We start from the raw sequence: 20428 nt of genomic DNA on the forward strand, positions 1-20428 counted from the left end.
TTTCCGCGCACATATAGTTCCCGCGCACCCCACCACAACGCGTACCTCTGTTTTTGAAGCTATCTATTGTCAACGCCACATACCCAAAATGGATCCTAAGGAAGTTGCTATCCAATCTGCTATTGATGGTCTTGTTTCTGGTGTTTTTAGGAGCCAGCGGAAGGCGGCTGCTGCGTGTGGGATCCCTGAATCGACGCTGCGAGGCCGGCTACGCGGTCAACAACCACACGCGATAGCTCACTCAAATCAACAACGATTGACGCCGGAGCAGGAGAACTTCCTAGTAGAGTGGACACTGGAAGAGGACTCACGTGCACAGCCACCATCTCATCCCCGTGTGAGAGAGATGGCCACCCGAATCCTCCATATGAACAGCGACCACGAGCCACTTGGGCATCTATGGGTACCCCATTTCATCACACGTAACCCACGCGTCGCCTCTATAGTTGGACGAACGATTAAGAGCGCAAGGACTACAGCAGCTAATAATGAGACAATTCGCGCGTTTCTAGAGCTATTTGAGCGTACTCAGATTGAGCTGGGTATACAGTATGAAGACATATAGAACATGGATGAGACTGGGGTTGGTCTTGGGGTATGTACCAACACCAGAGTGGTTGCCAATTCATCAAAGAAGAAGGCTTATATCAAATCACCAGAGGATCGTGAGTGGGTATCGATCCTGGAGACTATCTCCGCCACCGGCACCAAGCTCCAATGCCTAGTCATCTTCAAAGGCAAGCATCTACAAACCACGTGGTTTCCAGCACAAGGGGTGCCAAATTGGCTCTACACAACCTCAGAGAATGGATGGACGTCAAATTCAATTGGATCTGAGTGGCTACAACGTATATTTATACCAAATACTACACCTTCACAGGGTGGGTGGCGGCTACTGCTATTGGACGGCCACGGCTCCCACACTCCTATTGACTTTATGTGGACTTGCCGGCAGCATCAGATCTATCTTCTATACCTCCCACCTCACGCCTCACACATCCTCCAGCCGCTGGATCTGGCTCCATTCTCTGTCGTCAAAACCCACTACCGTAGTCAGATCCGAGCACTCTCAGCACTTGATGACGCAGCACCTATCAAGAAGGAGAGGTTTGTCACCTCATATAACAAAGCAAGAGAGGAAGGACTATCTAAGAGAGTCATACGAGCCGGATGGAAGGCTGCTGGCCTATGCCCATACAACCCATGCCTCGTAATACACTCATCTCAGGTATCAGGCCGGCCTATTACACCTCCACCACCTCCTCAGGCATCAGATACAGTCTTTGCCACGCCTCAGAGCTCACAGGCCTTATACAAGGCTCAGCAGCAACTCCTTCTATCAGAATCTCTTTCACGAAGCACCCGCCTAATGCTTGGCAAGGCAGGCAAGGCTATTGCTAGAGCCAACACTCGCGCAGCTCGGCTTGAATCTGAGAATCAACGACTTAAATATCAACTAGATAGTACTAGGGTTACCCGCTCAAGAAAGCGTGTTTAAGTTAACCCAAATGAGCGCTATAGCAACGTTGAAGCTATTAAGGCTGCTATTGATCGGGCAGCAGCATTACAAGCTGAGCAGGCATCACGTTCAACTGAACAAGAAGCTCAAAAAGCAGCAGCAGCAGCAGCACTCACGCTTCAGTCTATGTGTACAGAGTGGCAATTATAAACGTTGTTGTTGAGAAATCACGACTCCAATCTGAGTGCTAGTGACGTGGTGGGGTGCGCGGGAATTATATGTGCGCGGAAAGTATATGGACTAGCTTATTGGACTGCTGGTCGGGAGCCACTGGCCCAGTTGTCATGCGTCCCGCAGCGCCGCAGTCGCTAGGTACATGGCCGACCCCTACGCGCATCAAATGTGGGGCCTCTGCCTCTCCGCTGAACTTTTTTGTAGCGCCGCGCAGCAACTCGCACGCAACCCGCGCAGCAACCCGCGCAGCAACCCGCGCTGCAATCCGCGCTGCGACCCACACCACCCCTCTCCCTCTCCCTCTCCCTCTCCCTCTTCTTCTCCCTCTTCTTCCCCCTCCCCCAAGCACAGCGACTATGGCGGGCCCCAACCACAGCGCCGCAGCGGCTGGCCCGGTCTCGAAGCGCCAGAAAGTGCAGGCCGACGGCGCAGACAGCGCTGCGCCCGCCGTGCGCCCGTCCAGAATCTTCGCGCCGTTCAGAGTGAGCCAGCCCCCCGTCCAGCATGCGACGGGCCCATCGAGCATGCGACGGGCCCAATCCACAGCGCGCAACTGACTGTCGGCCTCCAGACTGTCGGCCTCGTCTCGCCCACCGCGGTCCCCTTCACGTCGCTCCCGCTCGGCAAGACGACGTTCCAAATCACCACCTCGGTCGGCCGCTCGCTCCAGACGTACGACCTCAAGCGCGGCCTGGGCCTCGTCTTCGTCTCCCGCCCGCAGACCCCCGCCGACATCACGGCCACGCTCGCATGGAACAAGGTCGTCTTCGCGGCCTGGGGCGGCGGCGCGGCGTCGCCTGCGGAGCGCGGCGTGTGGGTCTTCCAGCGCGGCAAGCTGGTGGCCGAGCTGGAGCTGCCGCTCGCGGGCCTCGAGCCCATCACGCGGCTGCTCGTCATGGGCGGGTGGATCGTCGGCTGCGGCGCGACCAGGCTCGAGGTCTGGAAGACGGCCACGCGGGAGCACTACACCACCCTGCACGCCGCGTCGTCGAGCCCGCTGTCCGGCTGCATCGCGAACATGCCCACGTACCTGAACAAGATCTTCGCCGGCAGACAGGACGGCTCCGTCGACATCTGGAACGTCCGCGCCGCCAAGCTGCTCTACACGGTCCTGCCGCCCGCCGCCGACTTTGGCCCCGTCACCGCCCTCCAGCCGTCGCCCGCCCTCTCGCTCCTCGCCATCGCGTACGAGTCCGGCCCGGTCAGCATCCGCGATATCCGCGCCGACAAGGAGGTCCTGCGCCTGAACACGGGCGGCTCGCAGGGCGCCGCAGTCACGTCCATCTCCTTCAGGACCGACGGCCTCGGCGCCGGCGAGCACGGCCGCGACGACGGCGTCATGGCCACGGCCAGCCGCGAGAGCGGCGACGTGGTCTTTTGGGACCTGAACAAGGGCGGCCGCAAGACGGGCACCCTGCGCGGCGCTCACGCGCCGCCGCCCGCAGAGGGCGGCGGCGGCGGCGGCATCAGCAAGATGGAGTTCCTCGCCGGCCAGGCCGTCGTGGTCTCGAGCGGCCTCGACAACACGCTCAAGAGCTGGATCTTCGACGAGACGCCCTTCTCGCCCGTGCCCCGCATCCTGCACCAGCGCGGTGGCCACGCCGCGCCCGTCTCGGCCCTGCGCTTCCTGCCCTCCCGTTCCGACGGCTCTGACGACACGGGCAAGTGGCTGCTCAGCGCGAGCAAGGACCGCAGTCTCTGGGGCTGGAGTCTGCGACGGGACGGCCAGAGCACCGAGCTCAGCCAGGGCGCCGTCCAGAAAAAGGCCAAGAAGATGGGTCTGCTGCACGGCAGCTCCGACGCCTCCAAGCACCACGTCAGGCTGGAGGATCTAAAGGCTCCCGCCATCACGTGCATGGCATGCTCGCTCAACCGCGATGGCGGCATGGGTGCCATGCCGGGCGTCAATGCCATCTGGAGCCGTTCCGCCACGGCCAAGGCCGACGCGAAGAAGGCCACCGAGGTCAACATGACCGGCTGGGAGAGCATCGTCACCGCGCACGGAGACAAGACGGCGAGGACCTGGTTCTGGGGCCGCAGGCGAGCGGGCAGGTGGGCCCTGGACACAGGCGATGGCACCGAAGTCAAGAGCGTCGCCGTGTCGCCGTGCGGCACCTTTGCCCTGATCGGCTCCGCTGGCGGGTCCATTGACATGTACAACCTGCAGTCTGGCCAGCACCGGCGCCGATTTCCCGCCCGTCTGACGCCGGCCGAAGCGAAAAAGTACAGGCTGCACCAGCTCCAGCTCGACGAGTCGGCTGGCTTCGAGACCGGCCGTGCACCCAAGACGTTTGCAAAGGGCGAGGGCAAGCACAAGGGCGCCGTGACCGGCCTCGCCGTCGACAGCCTCAACAGGACCGTGCTGTCGTGCTCCGACGATGGCAAGATGAAATTCTGGGACTTTGCGACCGGCGCCCTCGTCGACGAGATGGACTGGTACCCCATGGTCAAGATCCTCTCTATGCGCTACCACCCCAACTCGGATCTCGTCGCGCTCTCCTGCGACGATGGATCGCTTCGCGTCCTCGACACGACCACCCGCAAGCTCATTCGTGAGCTCTGGGCCACGCGCACCGCGACCCCAATCACCACCATCGACTACACCTTCTCCAGCGACGCCCGCTGGATCATCTCCGCATCCTCGGACAGCACGGTCCGCGTGTGGGATCTCCCGACCGGCCACCTGATCGATGCCATGCGCCTGCCGAAACCAATCAACAGCGTCGCCTTCTCACCCGCCGGCGACTTGCTCGCTGCCGGTCTGGAGGGCGAGGTCGGCGTGCACATCTTCACGAACCGCACGCTCTTCACCCACGTTCCGACCCGCCAGATCTCCGAGGCAGACGTTGCTCTTGTTGCTGCCCCCACAGCGTCCGGCCAAGGCGGCGAGAACATGGTCGCGCTGGCCGAAGAAGAAGGCGAAGAGGACGAAGAGGACGCCACGGCCGTGCCCGTCATGGACCAGCTCAGCGACAACATGACCACGCTGTCGCTCGTGCCCAAGTCGCGGTGGCAGACGCTCCTCCACCTCGACACCATCCGCCTGCGCAACAAGCCCAAAGAGGCCCCCAAGAAGCCCGAACACGCGCCGTTCTTCCTCCCCGCCGTGGGCGAGAAAGCCGACGCCCTGAAGCCCCTCGACGCCGACGCCCTGAAGCCCCTCGATGCCGAGCCCACGTCGCGCATATCGAGCTCCGCGCTCGCGAGCAGAAGCAGCGCCGCGACGAGCACGAGCGAGTTCACGCGCCTCCTTGCGCACGCCGAGCAGTCTGGCGAGCACACCAAGCTCCTGGCGTTCCTCTCCAGCCTGCCCCCGAGCGCCGCGGACATTGCGATCCGCACGCTGGACACGCGGGAGCCGCACGCGGAGCTGCGGACCTTGATCAACGCGCTCACACGCAGGCTGCAGGAGCGCAGGGACTACGAGCTCGTGCAGGCCTGGATGAGCGTCTTCCTCCGGCTGCACGGCGACGTCGTCGTGAAGAGCGAGGCGCTTGTGGGCCTGTTGCGGAAGTGGCAGCACGAGAGCAAGCGCGAGCGGGAAAGGGTCGGCGGGCTTGTGGGCTACAGTGTGGGTGTTGTCGGATGGGTGAGGAGTGCACGCTAGTCGATACCGCAATCAATCCATCTAATCCAATCCCATTCTCATGTCCAGGTGCTGCAGTCTGTCGGGAGAGCGCGTTGGCTGGTGCATCAGACGAGGAAGTGCTGTGATAGAGGGCCTCGATGAGAAACGGCATTGTCGAACATCATCGAGCATAATCGTACACGGTCTGCAATGGTCATAACATGTCCCTCTTCAAGATGTCCCTCTTCGAGTAACATGTCCCTCTTCGAGTAAGATGTCCCCCTTATAGCAACGTGTCCCTCTTCGAGTAACACGTCCCTCTTCGAGTAAGATGCCCCTCTTCGAGTAACACCTCCCTCTCACAGGGCGTTCGTGCCGTCTGCCGCTCGATCTCGCTCATCGGTTCAGATCCTGCGCGCGATCCAACTCACCCAGCACTCTCCTACTACCGAGCTGGCATACGAACCACGGCTGTCTTCTGCATCAGTTCCGAGGTCCTCTTCCTCGTCGGGGTGTTGCTGCGTGTTGAAGATGCGTCTCGAGGCGTGCCTTCCCCGTCTGCCGGCTCCGCGCAATACCACACTGGCAGCATTTCCCAATACCGCTACCGCTGCACCCAGCGGCCTTTTCACCATGCGTCCACGCTATCCACACAGCGGCGCCGTGGTGCTACAAAAGATGCTGCCTTCCTCTTGCCGTGGACTCTCTCAAGCCAACGTTGCAATCTACACACGTCTTTGCATTCCCACAAGCACTTTACAACTCTGACGCTATCTTGCTACGCTCAAGATCCATGAATCGCCCACGGGAGGAGACTGGTGGAAGGCGTGCACACCGCCAGCGTGTTGACTCTACTCGCATGCCCAACACCCCCTCGGACGGACTACAACACAGCGCGTCAGAGTCTGCATATGCAATGCGCCAAACCCACAGGAACGCAAGTACACTCCATGGTAGCCGTGTGCTCGTCTCAGACCGCCATGCTCCAAGCCCCCAAGCCCCGCCCATTCGAGGCACGGTGCAGAATCCACGAACCGCCCAGCCCCATCACGATGCGCGCAGGCAACAGACGCCATACTATTACGACGGATACTCGCGCACCACCAGGCTTCGTGCAACGAATCCCGATCCTACGGTCCCGCGCCCCACGTTTCGCCAGCTGGCTGCGCTCCGAGGCGAGCCTGATGCTAGGCCGCGACGCTTCGACAGGCCTGTCCGGGGACTTTGCGTGGTGAGCTCGTTGGATGTGGCGGTTGATCCTCCTGCTGAGCCGCGTCGGTCACCCTCCGGAGCGGACGGGGACGCAAAGCCACAACAGGGCGTGGAGTATGGTCGAGGGCAGGTGGAGTATGGTCTCGGGCAGGTGGAGTCTGGTCTCGGGCAGGTGGAGTCTGTAGCGCACCAGCAGAGGCGCGAGGATACTCCGGCGCTCATCGATCGCGGGGCGTGTACTGGAACAACGCAAGATTCCACTGGAACTCGTTCCTTCGTCGACAGCTCGCGCGTGCATACTGCCGCAAAGGGCTTTGCATTGATTCGCTTTGGCAGCGGCAGGCGGGCGAAGCTTCGTCGGGACTTCAAGGGCTTCCTCGGGATCAAGCATGACTAGACACTTGTGTGCAATGACCGCAGCGGAATTTTATGAGTATCGCATCAACATCGAGGCGCAGTGGGCTCTCAAAGTCGTCCGAGCCCGCAGAATCGTTGCGCTGCTTCAGTGTCCACTGCTTATTCGACTTGACAAGCGTGTGCAGCCAGGCACGCGCCGACCTCCAAGTGCTCGTCCACGAGCTCGACTCTTTCGCTTTCTCGGATGGACATACAGTTCCAGCCGCGCAATCCGTGCATCCAGTCAGTCTCTGACGGAGCATGAGCGTTTCTCCACCCACACCATCTGCTGGGCCCTGGCCGCTAGTGAACGTTCTGGTGTATTGGTGCAGCTTGCGAGGCGAGAATCGTGAGGAGCCCGACAGTGCGTGCGCAGAGGGATTGAGGACTCTAAAGGGGCTGTGTAGAGCGACTTGTGCTTCGCTACGGCGGTCCTGGGTTCAATGGTCTTGCTGATCAGCACAACCAGCGTTGCGAGCTGGACGCAGTGCTGGAAAGCCATGTTAATTACAGTGAGCTGTAGCTGTAGCAGTAAGTAGTTGTAGATAAAGTGGAAGTATAGCAGTACCATAGTAAGATTTGGTAGTAACTAGAAAAGTGTAGCCCTTGCTATTGTTTTTTTGTTGACCTTCTGCGTTACAACCTTGTTAAGACCTTACTTCTAGAGCTAGAGATGCTAGTAATAAGGCGGAGGGAAAAGCAGGTAAAATTAGGGGTAGCAGCTACCCACAAGAATACTGAGCGTTGACCTGGTCCTGGGCTTCGTTCGCCGGTCGTCAGAGCTGGCGACATCGCCCTACAGCTATTCCCAGAGTCACCGTCCGCCCTGTGTCAACAGACCTAGTTGATGACGATCCCGTGGGCGAGATTGGAACCAGAAGAATCATCTTGGAAGGCTATTGTTTACGAGCTGGCTTGGGGCGTAGCGGAATCAATTGAATAGTTCTTGGTGTCATTGCAACCCGAAAAGCAGAAACAGAACACCACAGTGCAGCATCGCAGCTTTCGAGAGGAGACGTGTACCACTACATCGAGCCGCCCAGCGCAGGTACCAGTGAAGACCTGCTGCTGCTGCGTATGCTGATCGGAACCCGGCCATCCCATGGTGCCTACGAACAGGCGCGATATTCCACTTGGTCGAGCTGGACCAACGCGACGGGGAGCATTGGAGGGCTCGCAACGCTTGAGACGTCGAAAGCCATGTAGACCTTGAGCGATCCTTCCTTCGCTCTACATTAACACCATATGGCACTGCAGTCCGAGTCCCGACGAAGTGATTGTGCTCTCGGATTGACAAAAGGTCCATTCAGATCCTTGCGACCCCATTACAAAGCCGCACACATCCACTCTCTATCTTGTAGTACATCTTACAAAAAGGTCCACCAGCACACGAGCGGCGGACCAGCCCCCCTTGACTGGCAGAAAACTGACACCGAACTTTGACTCCACCCCATCTGCCAAGCCAATAGGCATGTGACTGGCTGGCTATACCGACCCTCCGCCAGCCGTCGCTAACAGCGAAACACCAAGTCAGAAGACCTCACGATACCTGCACGGTGTAGGATTGGTACTAGCCCCAGGCACAGTACGAGCTGGTGCGACCGAACCTCGGACGAACGGTTCGGGGGGGTTGGAAATCGTTCACCGGACGACCACTACCTACTACCAAGTTCCACAGCGCAGGTATCCTGTCATCCGAGCTTTTCCGGGCTGGCGGCATGGGCGGAAGGGTTTTCCACATGAAGCTGTTTCGCGGCTTGCTCAGGGATCACGCACACGTCTCTTCTGCTGATCGCGGTTTGAACAAATCGACAGGGCTAGCGTCATGGGAGAGTCGTGAATTGTCAGCTGCCCGAAAACTTCACTTGAAAACCCTGTGCAGCTCATTTTTTCTGCCGGTGGGGCGCGCGATGCCGCTGGGCTTCCTTCCCGCTGCAGGTGTGAGGAATTTGACAGCCGAGCTTAAACATGTTCGCAGGCCGTCCGTGCGAGTCGGGTTGTCGTGAGGCTCGGGCAAGTGCATCGCAGCCTTGCGTGTGTGCTCTTCAGGAGTGAAGAGGTTGCCGAGGTGCGGCTCGGCGCGGAAAAGCGACGATGCACATGTGCAGGCTCGTCGTGCTCGTTCTTGCTGTTGTCGAGAAGCACTGGCTTTTTCAGCGTGCCGATTATTGATCCTTATCCGCGCGTTTCTGACATCTGAAATCTAGAAGGGCGATCGGGGTCCTCGATCTGGACAGCCACAAGAGGAGTCAGAACGCTCATCTGGCACGAGTAGTTTGGGTCATGGACGTCATGAAACTTGCTTTTGGATGTTGTGCGTCATGTTGATGGTCTGAGACATGTTGGACAATTTACGGTCACCAGGGATAAGCTGTGGCTTGCTTGTGGCTAGGGCAGGGCTGCATTCTGATTGATGAGCCCGAGGCTGAAGCTCGGCCGCAAGTCATCAGCATCTGTGGCGTCCAACATCAGCCATGGTCTGCTGGCAGAAAGCAATGAGTGGATAGAAGTCCGAAGAGGTCAGTTGAAGACCCCACGTTCAGCTGCTGTCTGGATCCGCTCAGCAACCTTCTCACTGCGACGTGGACATCTTGAGACCACTTGGAGCTGTTGGACCCCAGCGGCGGTTGGGGCTGCCTGCGAGCGCATTGCCCCTCCCTGGCGTGCTCGATCAACCACCGCGCAGCTCGTGTTGATCTTGTGTGGAGATTATATGGAGAAGCATGGCCAGACCGTCAATCTTCGCAGTCAATCATCAATAGCGAAGGAGGGGATAGGCACTCACACTGCCAGCTCATCAGTGTCGAAGTCAAAAACAACGCCTCGACAGCCGCAATTGGCGGACGCTATTTCACCACTGTGGCTGTTGAGTCAAGCCAAGGGCGGCGTACCTGTTTCACGATTGAGTCGGTGAGCGATCCACGCACGCTTGCCGCGCTCCCACACTCAACACCGCACACCGCACACCGCACACCGCACACTGCATGGGAAGGAGCGGTCGCGTATAGCGTATGGAGGTAAATTGGCACTTGAAACAATAAGCGGGTTGTCGGCAATGCCAACACTGCATTCAAGGCGCAGCTTCTAGAGTCACCAACTGAGACGAGAGGGAGACAAGGTGTGAGGAGGGTCATGCCTGTGTCGCGGTGTACATAGGGAGATCGTCACTGTCACTGCCCTCTTCGCATAAACAGCGTGGGGTCGGCAGTCCCTGCTTAGATCTGGTGCCAGATAGGTATGTGAGGGTCATGCAAAGGCTATACACTGTACAGTGGGTAAACATTATACGGCCATACGATCTCGCGGTCGCGTCTCGTACCCTGGCCTCATCAGATCGAAACCTGTTGTTACCGGCACAGGAGACACGGAACTCTTAAGTCCCATCATCCGCTCCCAGCCAATCCTTTCTGGCTCGCTCTGCGCACCAATGACGTTTCGGCCGGGTCTCGGCGGAGCAGTGAGGCAATGTGACCGCAACCGTTCGCTCGCTCGCGGCACGGATCTGTGCGAACCTGCACATGCCAATTCCGATCGGAGCCAAGTGAACGCCGACGGGACGACGCAAGCCATGAAAGCCGAGCAGCACCGGCGACCTGCGTAGTAGCGAGTACGCTGGTACACGCAATACGCCCAGGCAACCAATATTGGACGTGACTAGGTAGCAGAGTCGTCATGTGGTGATGTGCAGCGTGCAGGGCGGCGGAGCACTTTCGTAAGACACGTCGCAATGCTTCGCATCGAACGGATTGACAGGGCTCATCCTTTGGCGAAATTCACCGGAAGTGCACTTTCGTCTGGAAAGAGTTGCGACGGTTGTGCGTATGCACCGTGCTGGTCGACGACCTAAGGCAGGGTCTGCCGCACCTCACTAAAATACGGTTGGCAATTTTCCAATTATCGGCGATGTGCATGCAAGGCAACCATGTTGCGCTTCGTGATCGATGCCTGACGACTTGCTTTTTGATTGGCGTGCAGCTTGCAGCGATAACAGACGTCACATGAGAATAATGAAGCGCAAGATGATGTGTGGTTAACTGATCATGATTGATATATATGAAGCTATTGGAAGGGGGGGTCTCAACCAGCCAATGTGGGGGAGAACTCTACCGCGCCTTGCGATCAATTTTCCAACCCGACATTCCGTCTTGGAACTGAGTAGAGTTCGTTCCGTCCGTCCGTCCATGATTGATCGCGGTCTTGCCGCGGTGTGTAAAAGGGAAATAGGTATAATGCTCGAAGATGCTACGCTGAAAGGACTCGCTCGCTAAAATGCTGGATCAAATGCAAAGACAAATCAGGAGGTCACCGAAGTGGCCTAGTAACTTGAGATGAGGGGCGCATTTGTGTCCATGAATAGCGGTTCGTCGTCATCGATGTATTTCGATTGAGTCTTGCTGGCGTAAAAAGTGGTTGTGAGCATTGCCTCCTTCTCGGAGAATGCGAGCGAAGCTGTGGGCGGCGATGTGGGTGGTGAGTCGTCTTCGGAGTCTTCCTCGTAGACAAGCTCGGGTGGTGACTGGACTTGCGAGGGCACGCGAGTCAGAGTAAGCTCCGCATCGTCCTCCATGTCATCGTAGTAATCCTCCTCGTCCTCGTCCTCATCAACCTCCATTGTGGAGATCTGGATGGGTGCCTGTGTAATGCGGCGGGGCATGGGGATCATGTCGAAGTCGTCATCGCACTCAGACTCAAAGTCGGAGTCGGAGTCAGAGTCCTCATCTTCCTCTGCAATGCTGTCGGCCCACTGGATGTGGCGAGGGTCCTCAGTCCTGGAGGCCTTGGCCATGGTCTGGTTGAACCATGCTTCTTGCTGGCGCTCGGCATCCTGAAGTTCGATCATGAGGCTGTCGAGGAGGTTGGCGTGTCCGACGAGAAGGCGAAGGTCATGGTCGGCCCTGCAGGCTTCCTTGCCCAGCTTAGAGCGGGCAGAGGAGGCGATGTAGTAGGTTTGGGTGAGAGACATCTTTTGCTTCTTCTGGATCGGCGACGGGATGAAGTGAGATGCCACAGTCTCAGCAGTGAATGGTTCGAATTCGTGTTGAAGGCGGAGGTGTGATGAGGAAGGCATATTTGATATGTATATGTGGCTAAGGAATGAGTCAGTTTGTTGACTGGAAGGCACAGCGAGGGACTACGAACCTTAATGTGCTAGCCAATGGGAAGAAGGTGATCCGAGCGGTACTGTTTCCGAGATGTATGATGTGATTGTGTAGTCGTAGTGATGATGTACCTGATATGTCGTCGAATCGATGTTGATTCGTTTGTTGTTTGATGTAAAGCTGAACTGGTGCCTTTTAAGAAGCGGGCAAGCGTGGTATTAATGTTTCTGACGCTCGGAGGATGACCACGAAGCTTAACGGCATCTCGGAATTATTGGCGTTTAGCACTTCCACCGCCCTTGACCGAGCGGTGAATCATACATGCAGGGATTGTACGCTTACGCTACCAACGTGCGCACGCCAGCAAAGCCTGCCACACGTTTCGGCCGATCCGGCGATATCAGCTAGCGCTGCCGGGTTCACCGCACTCATGCGGACGGAGAAGAGACGGACATACGCAGCGAGCTGTGCCATGGTTCACTTGATTACCTATCACGCTTGCAGCTCTCTTTCGCTTTGTCGGCGTTCACTCATAACGACGCATTTGGCATGCTATCACCATTTGCATGACTTTGGCTTAGGCACCGGTAAGATTCCAAACACCGTGTTCTTGATATGAATGCAGCTACGCGTTGTTGTCCCGACAGGGGGCTTCATGCGAGAGATTGGAGAGTGCCTGGCTGCCTGCCAGCATATCCCAGCCCAAGGCTCCCAGCTACAGCCTACAGCCATGGTACTCCACAGAGCGGTCAGCCCTTCAATCTGTGGCTGTTAAACGAGTTCGGGCATCGGTGTCCCGCTTACCCTTCCCTGGGTAGGCCGCCTAGAAAATCCCTTTCTTTGTCCCCGGCGACCGACTCTGCGACAGCTGAGATGAGCAATCCTACAATTTCACGAGATTACTGGACACTCTCAATGCGAGTCGACGCTACAATGACAGCAGTTGCTACTCTGGGCAGCCTTCGCCATGTCGCAGTTCCTCATCCTAAACTCCCCGCAATAACCAAGTCTCCGCAGATCAAGTCAGCACTATGGACACGTTGCCCCGAATGCGATATCCGTAGCACCGCTCGGAGGAGTCGGACTAAATCATCACGATAGTTTTGGGTGCTCATGATCGACAGCAGGTGCAGGTGTCATCACCCCGCGCGGACACGCGGGAGCTCGTGTGCTCTGGGGTTCCTGAGGAACGCGAGACAAGCCAGGCCAGACCACTCGGAACTGTCATCCAGCAGTGCTCCGCGTCATGAGTTGACAGTTCAAGATGTCTGCAATCCAAATGCCTTCCCCGCGTCAATCGTCGCAGGGCGCGCACAGGTGCCTGGTGTGACTGCACGCATCTACACAGTAATTAACGAGACCGCTTACCTCAACTCGCTCGGCTGCACGTCTGATTGGTGGAGATAACTCGCTTTGTAAGGGATGCTGAACAATCGCGTCTGACAAACACCTCCGCTAAGCTTGCAGTAGTCTTTGCCTTGACGTTAACCTTGGAGCCTGATTTACTGAAACATGCTGACTGTAACGAGCATTGGGTCTTTCGGGCGCTGGGAATCAATCGCACCATGATCCTGCCATTGCATTCGTTGTGTTGGTCCGATAGCGCCCGTGCTGTCGACCGCTGTACATATGGTGAAGGTTGGCGGCTTTGACTCTTGATACACCTACATTTCTCAATGCTATCATGCGATACTGACGGTGCGTTCCGCGGCACCTTCCATGCAGGTGCCGCCTTCATCAGCAAAGGGCAAGCTATTCTCGCATCTTCAGCATCATTGCGCAAAGTCCTGCACCACAGCCGTCGTCGCACCGTCTCCCCGCCAGCTCCACAAGTTCAAGGCCAGGTGGTCATGCTCAAAGTGGTAAAGCGTTCAGCCAGCTGCTCGCTTGATGTACCAATTTGGTTGCGCATGTTGTACAGCCCTACGGCTCGATCGCGCAGTAAGGTCACCGCTGGCTCTGTACAAGGCTGATTGCTAGATTGGCGACGCGCACGCCGACAACATATGTATGCACACTGCCCCCGTGTAGCGAATGCGATACGGTGCAATGCTACCACGCGATTCGAAATCATAACTGGCGCCTGGGTGAGACGCTGGCTTACACGTTGCTAATGATTGGGAAGCAGTGCCAATGCGACAGCCACAATACGCCTGCGAATTATTGTCCACTTTGAGCAAGTGCAGATTACGTGTCTCTCACCAAGCCCCATACCTATGTTACGCGTGCAGCCATGCCAAACGATACAGCATTGACCAGTCTCTGGGCAGCAAACACATCTCAAGCCCAAGTACACTCGGCGCAGATTGATGACTCTGTGCACAAGTCAGTTAAGCAACGTATCCTCGTTTTGTCATGGTGCATTGATCGAATCGTTAACAGCGTCTGCCGATCCATGCCGTCATTGGCAATCTTCCAACAGGCCCAACGCTCCCGTAGCCACACTACTGACTAAACACCAGGGTCGCTGCAGCCCTACGGTCTGACTTATGCGCACTCTCGAGTCTCAACATGACATCGCACGGTCAATACTCTGTCTGGTACCTGAAAACGCTGCGACTTTTTTGCTTCACTGAAAGAAAAGTCCGGCTCTAGGCCCACTCGCACCTGAGCTACGAAGAAGGGGACGGCAGGTGCTTGCTCCGTTAGGCAGCACTCAGCCGTAAACTTGTGATCGATGCGAATGGGCATAGATTCCTGAACTTCGTACACTGACGTTCGCAGTCTTGCGTTGCCCTCATCAACAGGCATCAATCCTCCGACGTCGCCAGCACTTTCCCAATGCGCGGATTGAACGCAAACATCTCGGCTAGCGAATGAACTTCCTGCCGAGACATCCCCACTATCCTTCCTGAAGCTGACTGGAGAATTTGGCGAGCATCTCTGTATCCCAGTAAAGGACTACGCATGAACTCTCGTGTGGTCGTCCTGCGAAGTTCGCCAACCCACGAAGCGGAAGCGTATGGAGTGTTTAGGCACGTCTGCAGTTCCGCGCGAGTTCGTTGCTTATATTTACATCAAACTCCATCTGATAACTTCTCTTGTCTTGAAAAAGGACATCCAGTCCTGTTGTAAGCAGTGATTTATGCTCGTCCAGATATTGTGTTCTCATGTAGAAGAGCTTTTCGGTGACTTCGTCTACTTGAGGCGAACTTGACAAGTACGTTGGAATATCTGAGTTGATTACATGACGATGCAGCCTCAGGATTTATAAGACTCCTCGTGGAATGGCCTCCTCTGGGGTTCTTCCGAGTCGCAACGTTACACTTCCTGTCACAAAAGCTTTGTTACTTTTGACAGACTGCGCAAATTCTGAGCACCGCGAATTGTGTGGTACGAACTGAGTACAATTCGTAGCACGTGCAAGGCTGTGGCGAACGGGAGTAAGGTTGCGGGGCGAGGTACAGTGCAGCGGACAGTATTCGCATCCTTGTCAGCATTGACTCTTCAATGGCAGCTGGTGCGTAATATACCGCAAAGTCAGCGACGACACGACCGAATCTTTTGTTATACATGAGTCTGTCCGGGAAATCCGCCAAAGCTTGACAACTACAACCTCCGCTGCTCTACTACTAGTGGACTAGACGTCTCGCCTTGGATGTCACTGTATCATCAGAATCGTGTTGCAAAAGCAGCGCGATCAAGCAACCAACATGGCCACACTCTCGCACGCATTCGAACACTGTGTCTGGAGGCGTCCCAGGTATAGGACTTTAGCGCTCCCTAGACATGGGACTGACGCACACCCCCCTGCTATGGGGACAGAGGACGAGCTTGATGGTGCTTATGTCTCGATTCACCACGGAAGTTGCTCATTAGATTCTCATTGTATGACTCGCAGAACGCTGGTCGCGGTGGTCAACCTTCATGCCATGTAATTTCCCAAGTGGCGTGTCGGCTTCTCGTCCAGCAGCCGGCCTTTCCACATCAAATTGACGCATAACAAGGACCAAGACGGACCACTATCTCAATATTTCGATGTCAATACTGGATATCCCAGTTCTGATAGAGAACACCGTCACTGGTTCTTACCTTAGCCGTCCCTAAGGCCTTCATCGCCCTCATAGGACACCAGCGCACGAACTCGCTTCAAGACAAATTGAAAGCGGGCTTGAGCTCTGTACAGCTCATCCTTCAAGACTTAGTATGGAAGAGAAATTGAATGAGCACATCTCCGGAGTAGGAATCTATAGGACTCCGGCGCACGTTGCGCGTCATACTTGGTCATCTCTCTCTATTCTGACGAGTGCGGCCTTCGACCCAGTTTTGCGAGACTGGCCCTTCCTCCATGGCGCTCAGTTGACTTTTTGAGGTCGAACTCTCATATTGCTAGTATTGCGCAGACCTTGACGACAGTCCGATCGTGGCGCGATCCAGCCTTCTTTGAGTGGCCAACATACGGCTTGTAAGAATAGCCTGATACCGCGGAAACCACTGACCCGTATTATTAATATTGAAGGCGAATAGAGCATCAGATTGTATGTGCCTGGAGTCCGTGAGCGTGGCAGATGAGTCAGTAGTTGCACTAGTATCACAGTGAACATTTTTTCAAGCTTTCGTGCAGCTGCAGCATTTTATTAGTTGGTGTAGCGATATATACCTTATATTCTGCAGAGTAAAAGATATCTTTTGCTCCAACATTTATAAGCCCTTTTTATCTACTTGTCTCTGCATTGGCAAGTCTAAGATAAATTCCTACTTATGTAGGTGACCTTAAGCAAGCAGAGTCATTTTAAGAACCACATATACCTTACATATGCTTACTGTAAGCAGCGTTACTCTGTTAGAAGTAGGTAGAAAAGATCCTTGCAGCAATGCTAAAGGTATTATATACTCCCTACGCAAATCACATGATTGTTATCACTTAATCTAGGGTGTGTTTCGCGGTACCTACCTAATAGTTTACAGAGTAATGGATGTCCTTTGCTCCAAAGTTGGCCAACTGTGTGTCTTCATATATATCATCCCACAATCCCCTACCGAGGATGAACAGACTGTGCGTCTGAGCCTCTTTGATTTGTTTAGAATCTTGAAACGGTCTAATGAAATTGGAGCACCTAGCCACAGATGCACCAGCACTATGTTTTTTCTGCTCTGCTACAACCCTGGAGTGCAAAAAGAATCTGTGGTGGCAAGAAGTCAACTTTGACACTCGTGGTACTGGCTGGCATTCATGCATGAACATAAGAGTGTGATTTTTCGAAGGCTCGCGGGTACTATTCACTACTAAGTGTCCAGTCATTTATTCGCCTCTCCTTGCAATACATTCGCCAAGTCCCCATCTGATCGATGTTTCGAAATTTGACGTTTTAGTCCACGGTATATGCTCGTCCAAAGTTGGCCCACTATATGAAATCGTATCTGCTGTCCAGATCTTCCGCGTCTTCATGGTAGTTATCGATCGCAATGATCGCACACCACGGACTCATTAAAGCTGGGACTCTTGTCCGACTATTTCTTTGCTTCCCGTGGTAAAATGCCATGCGTGGCTGCATATTGGGTTTGTTTGTGAAAAGTCACACAGAGGCTAGAGGCCCCCAATCTTATCGAGCTTCTTGTGCTTCCCAGACTGAGAAATTGCGTTCTGCTAGCACTGTCTAGATCCTACAGATAGCTCGAAGCGCAACTACTAAATCTGCTCTCAACTCGGCTTCCATTCCGCTTCCGTTCTGATTCAGCCATCCATCTCGGACTTGACTTCTTGGAACCTGACTTCATCGCGGGAAAGAATCTCGCAGTTGTTGACTGACCGAGCGCATGCTCATCATCGACTGGTAGCCCGTCTTCCTCACTACTCGACTCGTAAACGTCCTCAGTTTCTGACATGCAAAGACCCATTTGCACCCACAGCCGCCTTGATCTTGCGTCAAAGATCGATGGGATCCAAGGACATTGTCGTACTTGTTGTAGTATGCCCTGTGAAGAAGCGAGCCTGTTGTGATCTTCTGACGGGAATGCCAATTGAGAGTATTGGACATAGAAAGCTAGTTCTGAGGGCTGTACGTTCGATATCTGTCGGAGATCCTTTGCAGCTAATGCACCCACTGTTAACGTCCAAATGAATGCTTCGGGGGCGGCGGCCCAATGTAATAGAGGAACTCGCTGCAAAGCTTGCCGAAGCTTGAGCACGATTTTGGCCAACCGCGAACCGATAGATCGAGCGAGCGGCTCTGTTGCCATGACCAGAAAGATAAGGTGTGCGAGGCAAATGCTTTGATCAAGAGGGGTTCTTCCAATTTTACCGCCCAGCTCAAATTCTTCACCTGTTTGATACCATTCGAAGAGTCGATATGTCAGGAGACACGCATGCTTTTGGAGCTCGAAGGGGTCAAGTGGGCAAGAGTTCTGTCCAGTCTTGTACCAATCGGCCAGATCAAGAATGAAGAGATTGACGGAACGGATGATATTCAGAAGCACACCATCTGAGTATAGCCGCTGAAACGGTATCGAAATGGCCAAATGATGAGAGTCCAAGTGCGACATTGCGGCATAGTCCTCGATCTTGCCTGTGGGACCCAGTAACATGGCATAAGGACGTCTGAAGGTAGTGATACATTGCGCGGTACTGTGCCTGATAGTTTTGTCAGCTCGAGAGCTAAGATTAGGACGGAAGGCTCTTGCGATTGGCGGTAATTTAGCGGGATGATGCGTCGTACTTACATCAATATGAAGACCTGCAAGCAGCGATTACTGTTCAGTGAGGTAAGACCACCTCTTTGTCTTATCATCGTTTTCAAACCATTGAGATGGGCGTTGTTAGCAGACAAGCTACACTCCCTATCGTTACCCTGTCGTCTTGGATCTGCAAGGTCGGATTCTTCCATTGCGAGCAATATCAGAACAGTGGCGATTGTGGTGTCATCGATACTAGTCGTCGGATTTGACAGCAATTTGTTGACCTCCGTGATTGCTCGCCATTTGTAAGCCTCTGAATTGAGCCCAGCACTACGTGCTGAAGCTGTGAGCGCTGCGTAGATGTACGGTGCGCCGTTTCGGCTCTGTATACATCTTGCGATCCAATCGGTGGCAGCAACAGATGAAAATCTGTGAAGGTCTATCGGTATCAGTCTCGGTGCTGAGCCTTCGACAACTATGACATGTCAGCAGTCGAAAACCGCACCGTCATGACTATGCTCACACTGATGAAGAAGCTGCTGTGCATATGGGTCCAGGTGCACTGAGAGGCAATCAAATGGACTTTGTGAGCGGAGACTTGAGTCAGGTCTCTGTGTCAGGCAGGCTCGCTGCTCAAGCGGAACGTCGAACGCGTGCGCGGCGTGATTGTACTCCGCTGCCATTAAGGAGCTTATGTAACTCGACGAGGGGATTTCACACGTGTAGTTCCCACCATACGAAGAGAGAATGCTTCCATTCCTGCTGCTTGCTGGTGATGCTGGAGCCTGACTGTCCCATAAAGAATCTTTACGAATGTCCTGAAGGGCCCAGAAGTCGCCGGAACATGCAGGCTCATATCTGACAGCAGTACAGTCAGACAATTGTTCAGGGCTTTGCGCATCGACGAGGTCCTCCTCTTTCGGACTTCTTGGCCGAGTGCTCCATGTCTTCCTGTTCCTGGCTGACTTCATCACAAAGGACCGGACGGTCCGGTCCGGCTTTGCATTCACGCCACCATTGCTCGAGTCGATGAACATAAATCTGGTGGGACGTCTCGTCTGCCTCTTGGGTGCCGACCGGCCGCTGTTGTCGTCGCCTTCGTGTCTGTTTTGCGCAACCATTTGATTTCGGTGTTACCCTGCAACAAAAGCGCTGGGGATCTGCAGCTGCAAGGACTATGCATTGAAAGTGCGAAAGTAACCAGTATCGCAATTATGACCTGCGGAGGTTCGATGGTGTTAAAAGGGGAGTACATAGTGCGTGCGGTATGGGCTGGGAATGTTCTTTAACCCGTACGGTTGGGAGCGCTAACCGCATTGGTCCACTGTTTCTGTTACGGAGGAAGGAGTGGCCGAGCGTCAAGACCATGACCAGCTGAGTCCCTGAGGACGACCAGCTATAAGTTCGGTATCAGCGAGAGAATGCTGGTTTGAGGACTAGTCCAAATGCATCAGTGAACGCGCCGATGCCGAGTCCAATGCGACGAAGCCTTCATAGGGATGACCATGCGAGGGTGCCATACATGCCTCACACATGAGGAGCGGGCCCGAAACATGGTCCACTGTGTGTAACACCAGAATTCCGAAGGAGCGTAATGTCATTCGGGTGCGCAAAGGTTCCGGGAAGACGCCACGGAGTCTCCGAAAGGGTCGTCACGGAGTTGACGATCGGTGATTCGCCATCATGGAGACGAATCTTAAAAGGAGAGTGATGAATATCGTGTACCGAGAGAAAAATTTGACATTTGCTACAAGCCAATCACCTCTGCATCGTTCAAAAGTCCCCACTATAGCTAAGCAGACATCCGGGTCGCATCACTGCGATTGCTCTGTAGTCGGAAAGCCA

The 20428-nt window shown here is 55.2% G+C and overlaps 7 protein-coding genes across 7 annotated transcripts; 5 read left to right on the top strand and 2 right to left on the bottom strand.

The window, feature by feature from the left end:
- Window positions 1-157: 157 nt before the first annotated feature.
- M421DRAFT_18226 (uncharacterized protein) lies at window positions 158-349 on the top strand (the record flags this gene model as incomplete). Its single annotated transcript, XM_033587902.1, has 1 exon — window positions 158-349. A coding segment is annotated over one exon (192 nt), but the record flags the coding sequence as incomplete, so codon positions are not given.
- Window positions 350-568: 219 nt separating this feature from the next.
- On the top strand, window positions 569-1498 carry M421DRAFT_53129 (DDE-domain-containing protein; the record flags this gene model as incomplete). Its single annotated transcript, XM_033595083.1, has 1 exon — window positions 569-1498. One exon carries the CDS (start codon window positions 569-571, stop codon window positions 1496-1498), a length of 930 nt encoding a protein of 309 aa, XP_033453211.1.
- A 551-nt stretch (window positions 1499-2049) lies between these two features.
- M421DRAFT_53733 (Utp21-domain-containing protein) lies at window positions 2050-5300 on the top strand (the record flags this gene model as incomplete). The annotated part of the gene is made up of 2 exons (XM_033595149.1): window positions 2050-2175; window positions 2265-5300. The coding sequence occupies 2 exons, from the start codon at window positions 2050-2052 to the stop codon at window positions 5298-5300; spliced, it is 3162 nt and encodes a 1053-aa protein (XP_033453212.1).
- Window positions 5301-5677: 377 nt separating this feature from the next.
- Window positions 5678-6992, top strand: M421DRAFT_253751 (uncharacterized protein). The gene has a single exon (XM_033588628.1). The coding sequence runs from the start codon at window positions 6055-6057 to the stop codon at window positions 6868-6870; it is 816 nt and encodes a 271-aa protein (XP_033453213.1). The 5' UTR covers window positions 5678-6054; the 3' UTR covers window positions 6871-6992.
- A 3901-nt stretch (window positions 6993-10893) lies between these two features.
- Window positions 10894-12239, bottom strand: M421DRAFT_416564 (uncharacterized protein). Its single transcript, XM_033591118.1, has 2 exons — window positions 12009-12239; window positions 10894-11956 (listed from the first exon to the last, which is right to left on the bottom strand). The coding sequence occupies exon 2, from the start codon at window positions 11935-11937 to the stop codon at window positions 11185-11187; it is 753 nt and encodes a 250-aa protein (XP_033453214.1). The 5' UTR covers window positions 11938-11956; window positions 12009-12239; the 3' UTR covers window positions 10894-11184.
- A 253-nt stretch (window positions 12240-12492) lies between these two features.
- M421DRAFT_416565 (uncharacterized protein) lies at window positions 12493-13312 on the top strand. The gene has a single exon (XM_033591119.1). The coding sequence runs from the start codon at window positions 12584-12586 to the stop codon at window positions 13067-13069; it is 486 nt and encodes a 161-aa protein (XP_033453215.1). The 5' UTR covers window positions 12493-12583; the 3' UTR covers window positions 13070-13312.
- Window positions 13313-17572: 4260 nt separating this feature from the next.
- M421DRAFT_89276 (uncharacterized protein) lies at window positions 17573-19704 on the bottom strand (the record flags this gene model as incomplete). Its single annotated transcript, XM_033597752.1, has 3 exons — window positions 17573-18539; window positions 18629-19058; window positions 19107-19704. The coding sequence occupies 3 exons, from the start codon at window positions 19702-19704 to the stop codon at window positions 17573-17575; spliced, it is 1995 nt and encodes a 664-aa protein (XP_033453216.1).
- Window positions 19705-20428: the final 724 nt, after the last annotated feature.

Source organism: Didymella exigua, assembly GCF_010094145.1.
Source record: "Didymella exigua CBS 183.55 unplaced genomic scaffold M421scaffold_3, whole genome shotgun sequence".
Taxonomy (NCBI): Eukaryota; Fungi; Ascomycota; class Dothideomycetes; order Pleosporales; family Didymellaceae; genus Didymella; species Didymella exigua.

Bases quoted from the DNA above. Each gene is read 5' to 3' on its own strand.
- M421DRAFT_253751 (XM_033588628.1), top strand. From the start codon at position 6,055: ATGAATCGCCCACGGGAGGAGACTGGTGGAAGGCGTGCACACCGCCAG.
- M421DRAFT_416564 (XM_033591118.1), bottom strand. From the start codon at position 11,937: ATGCCTTCCTCATCACACCTCCGCCTTCAACACGAATTCGAACCATTC.
- M421DRAFT_416565 (XM_033591119.1), top strand. From the start codon at position 12,584: ATGAATGCAGCTACGCGTTGTTGTCCCGACAGGGGGCTTCATGCGAGA.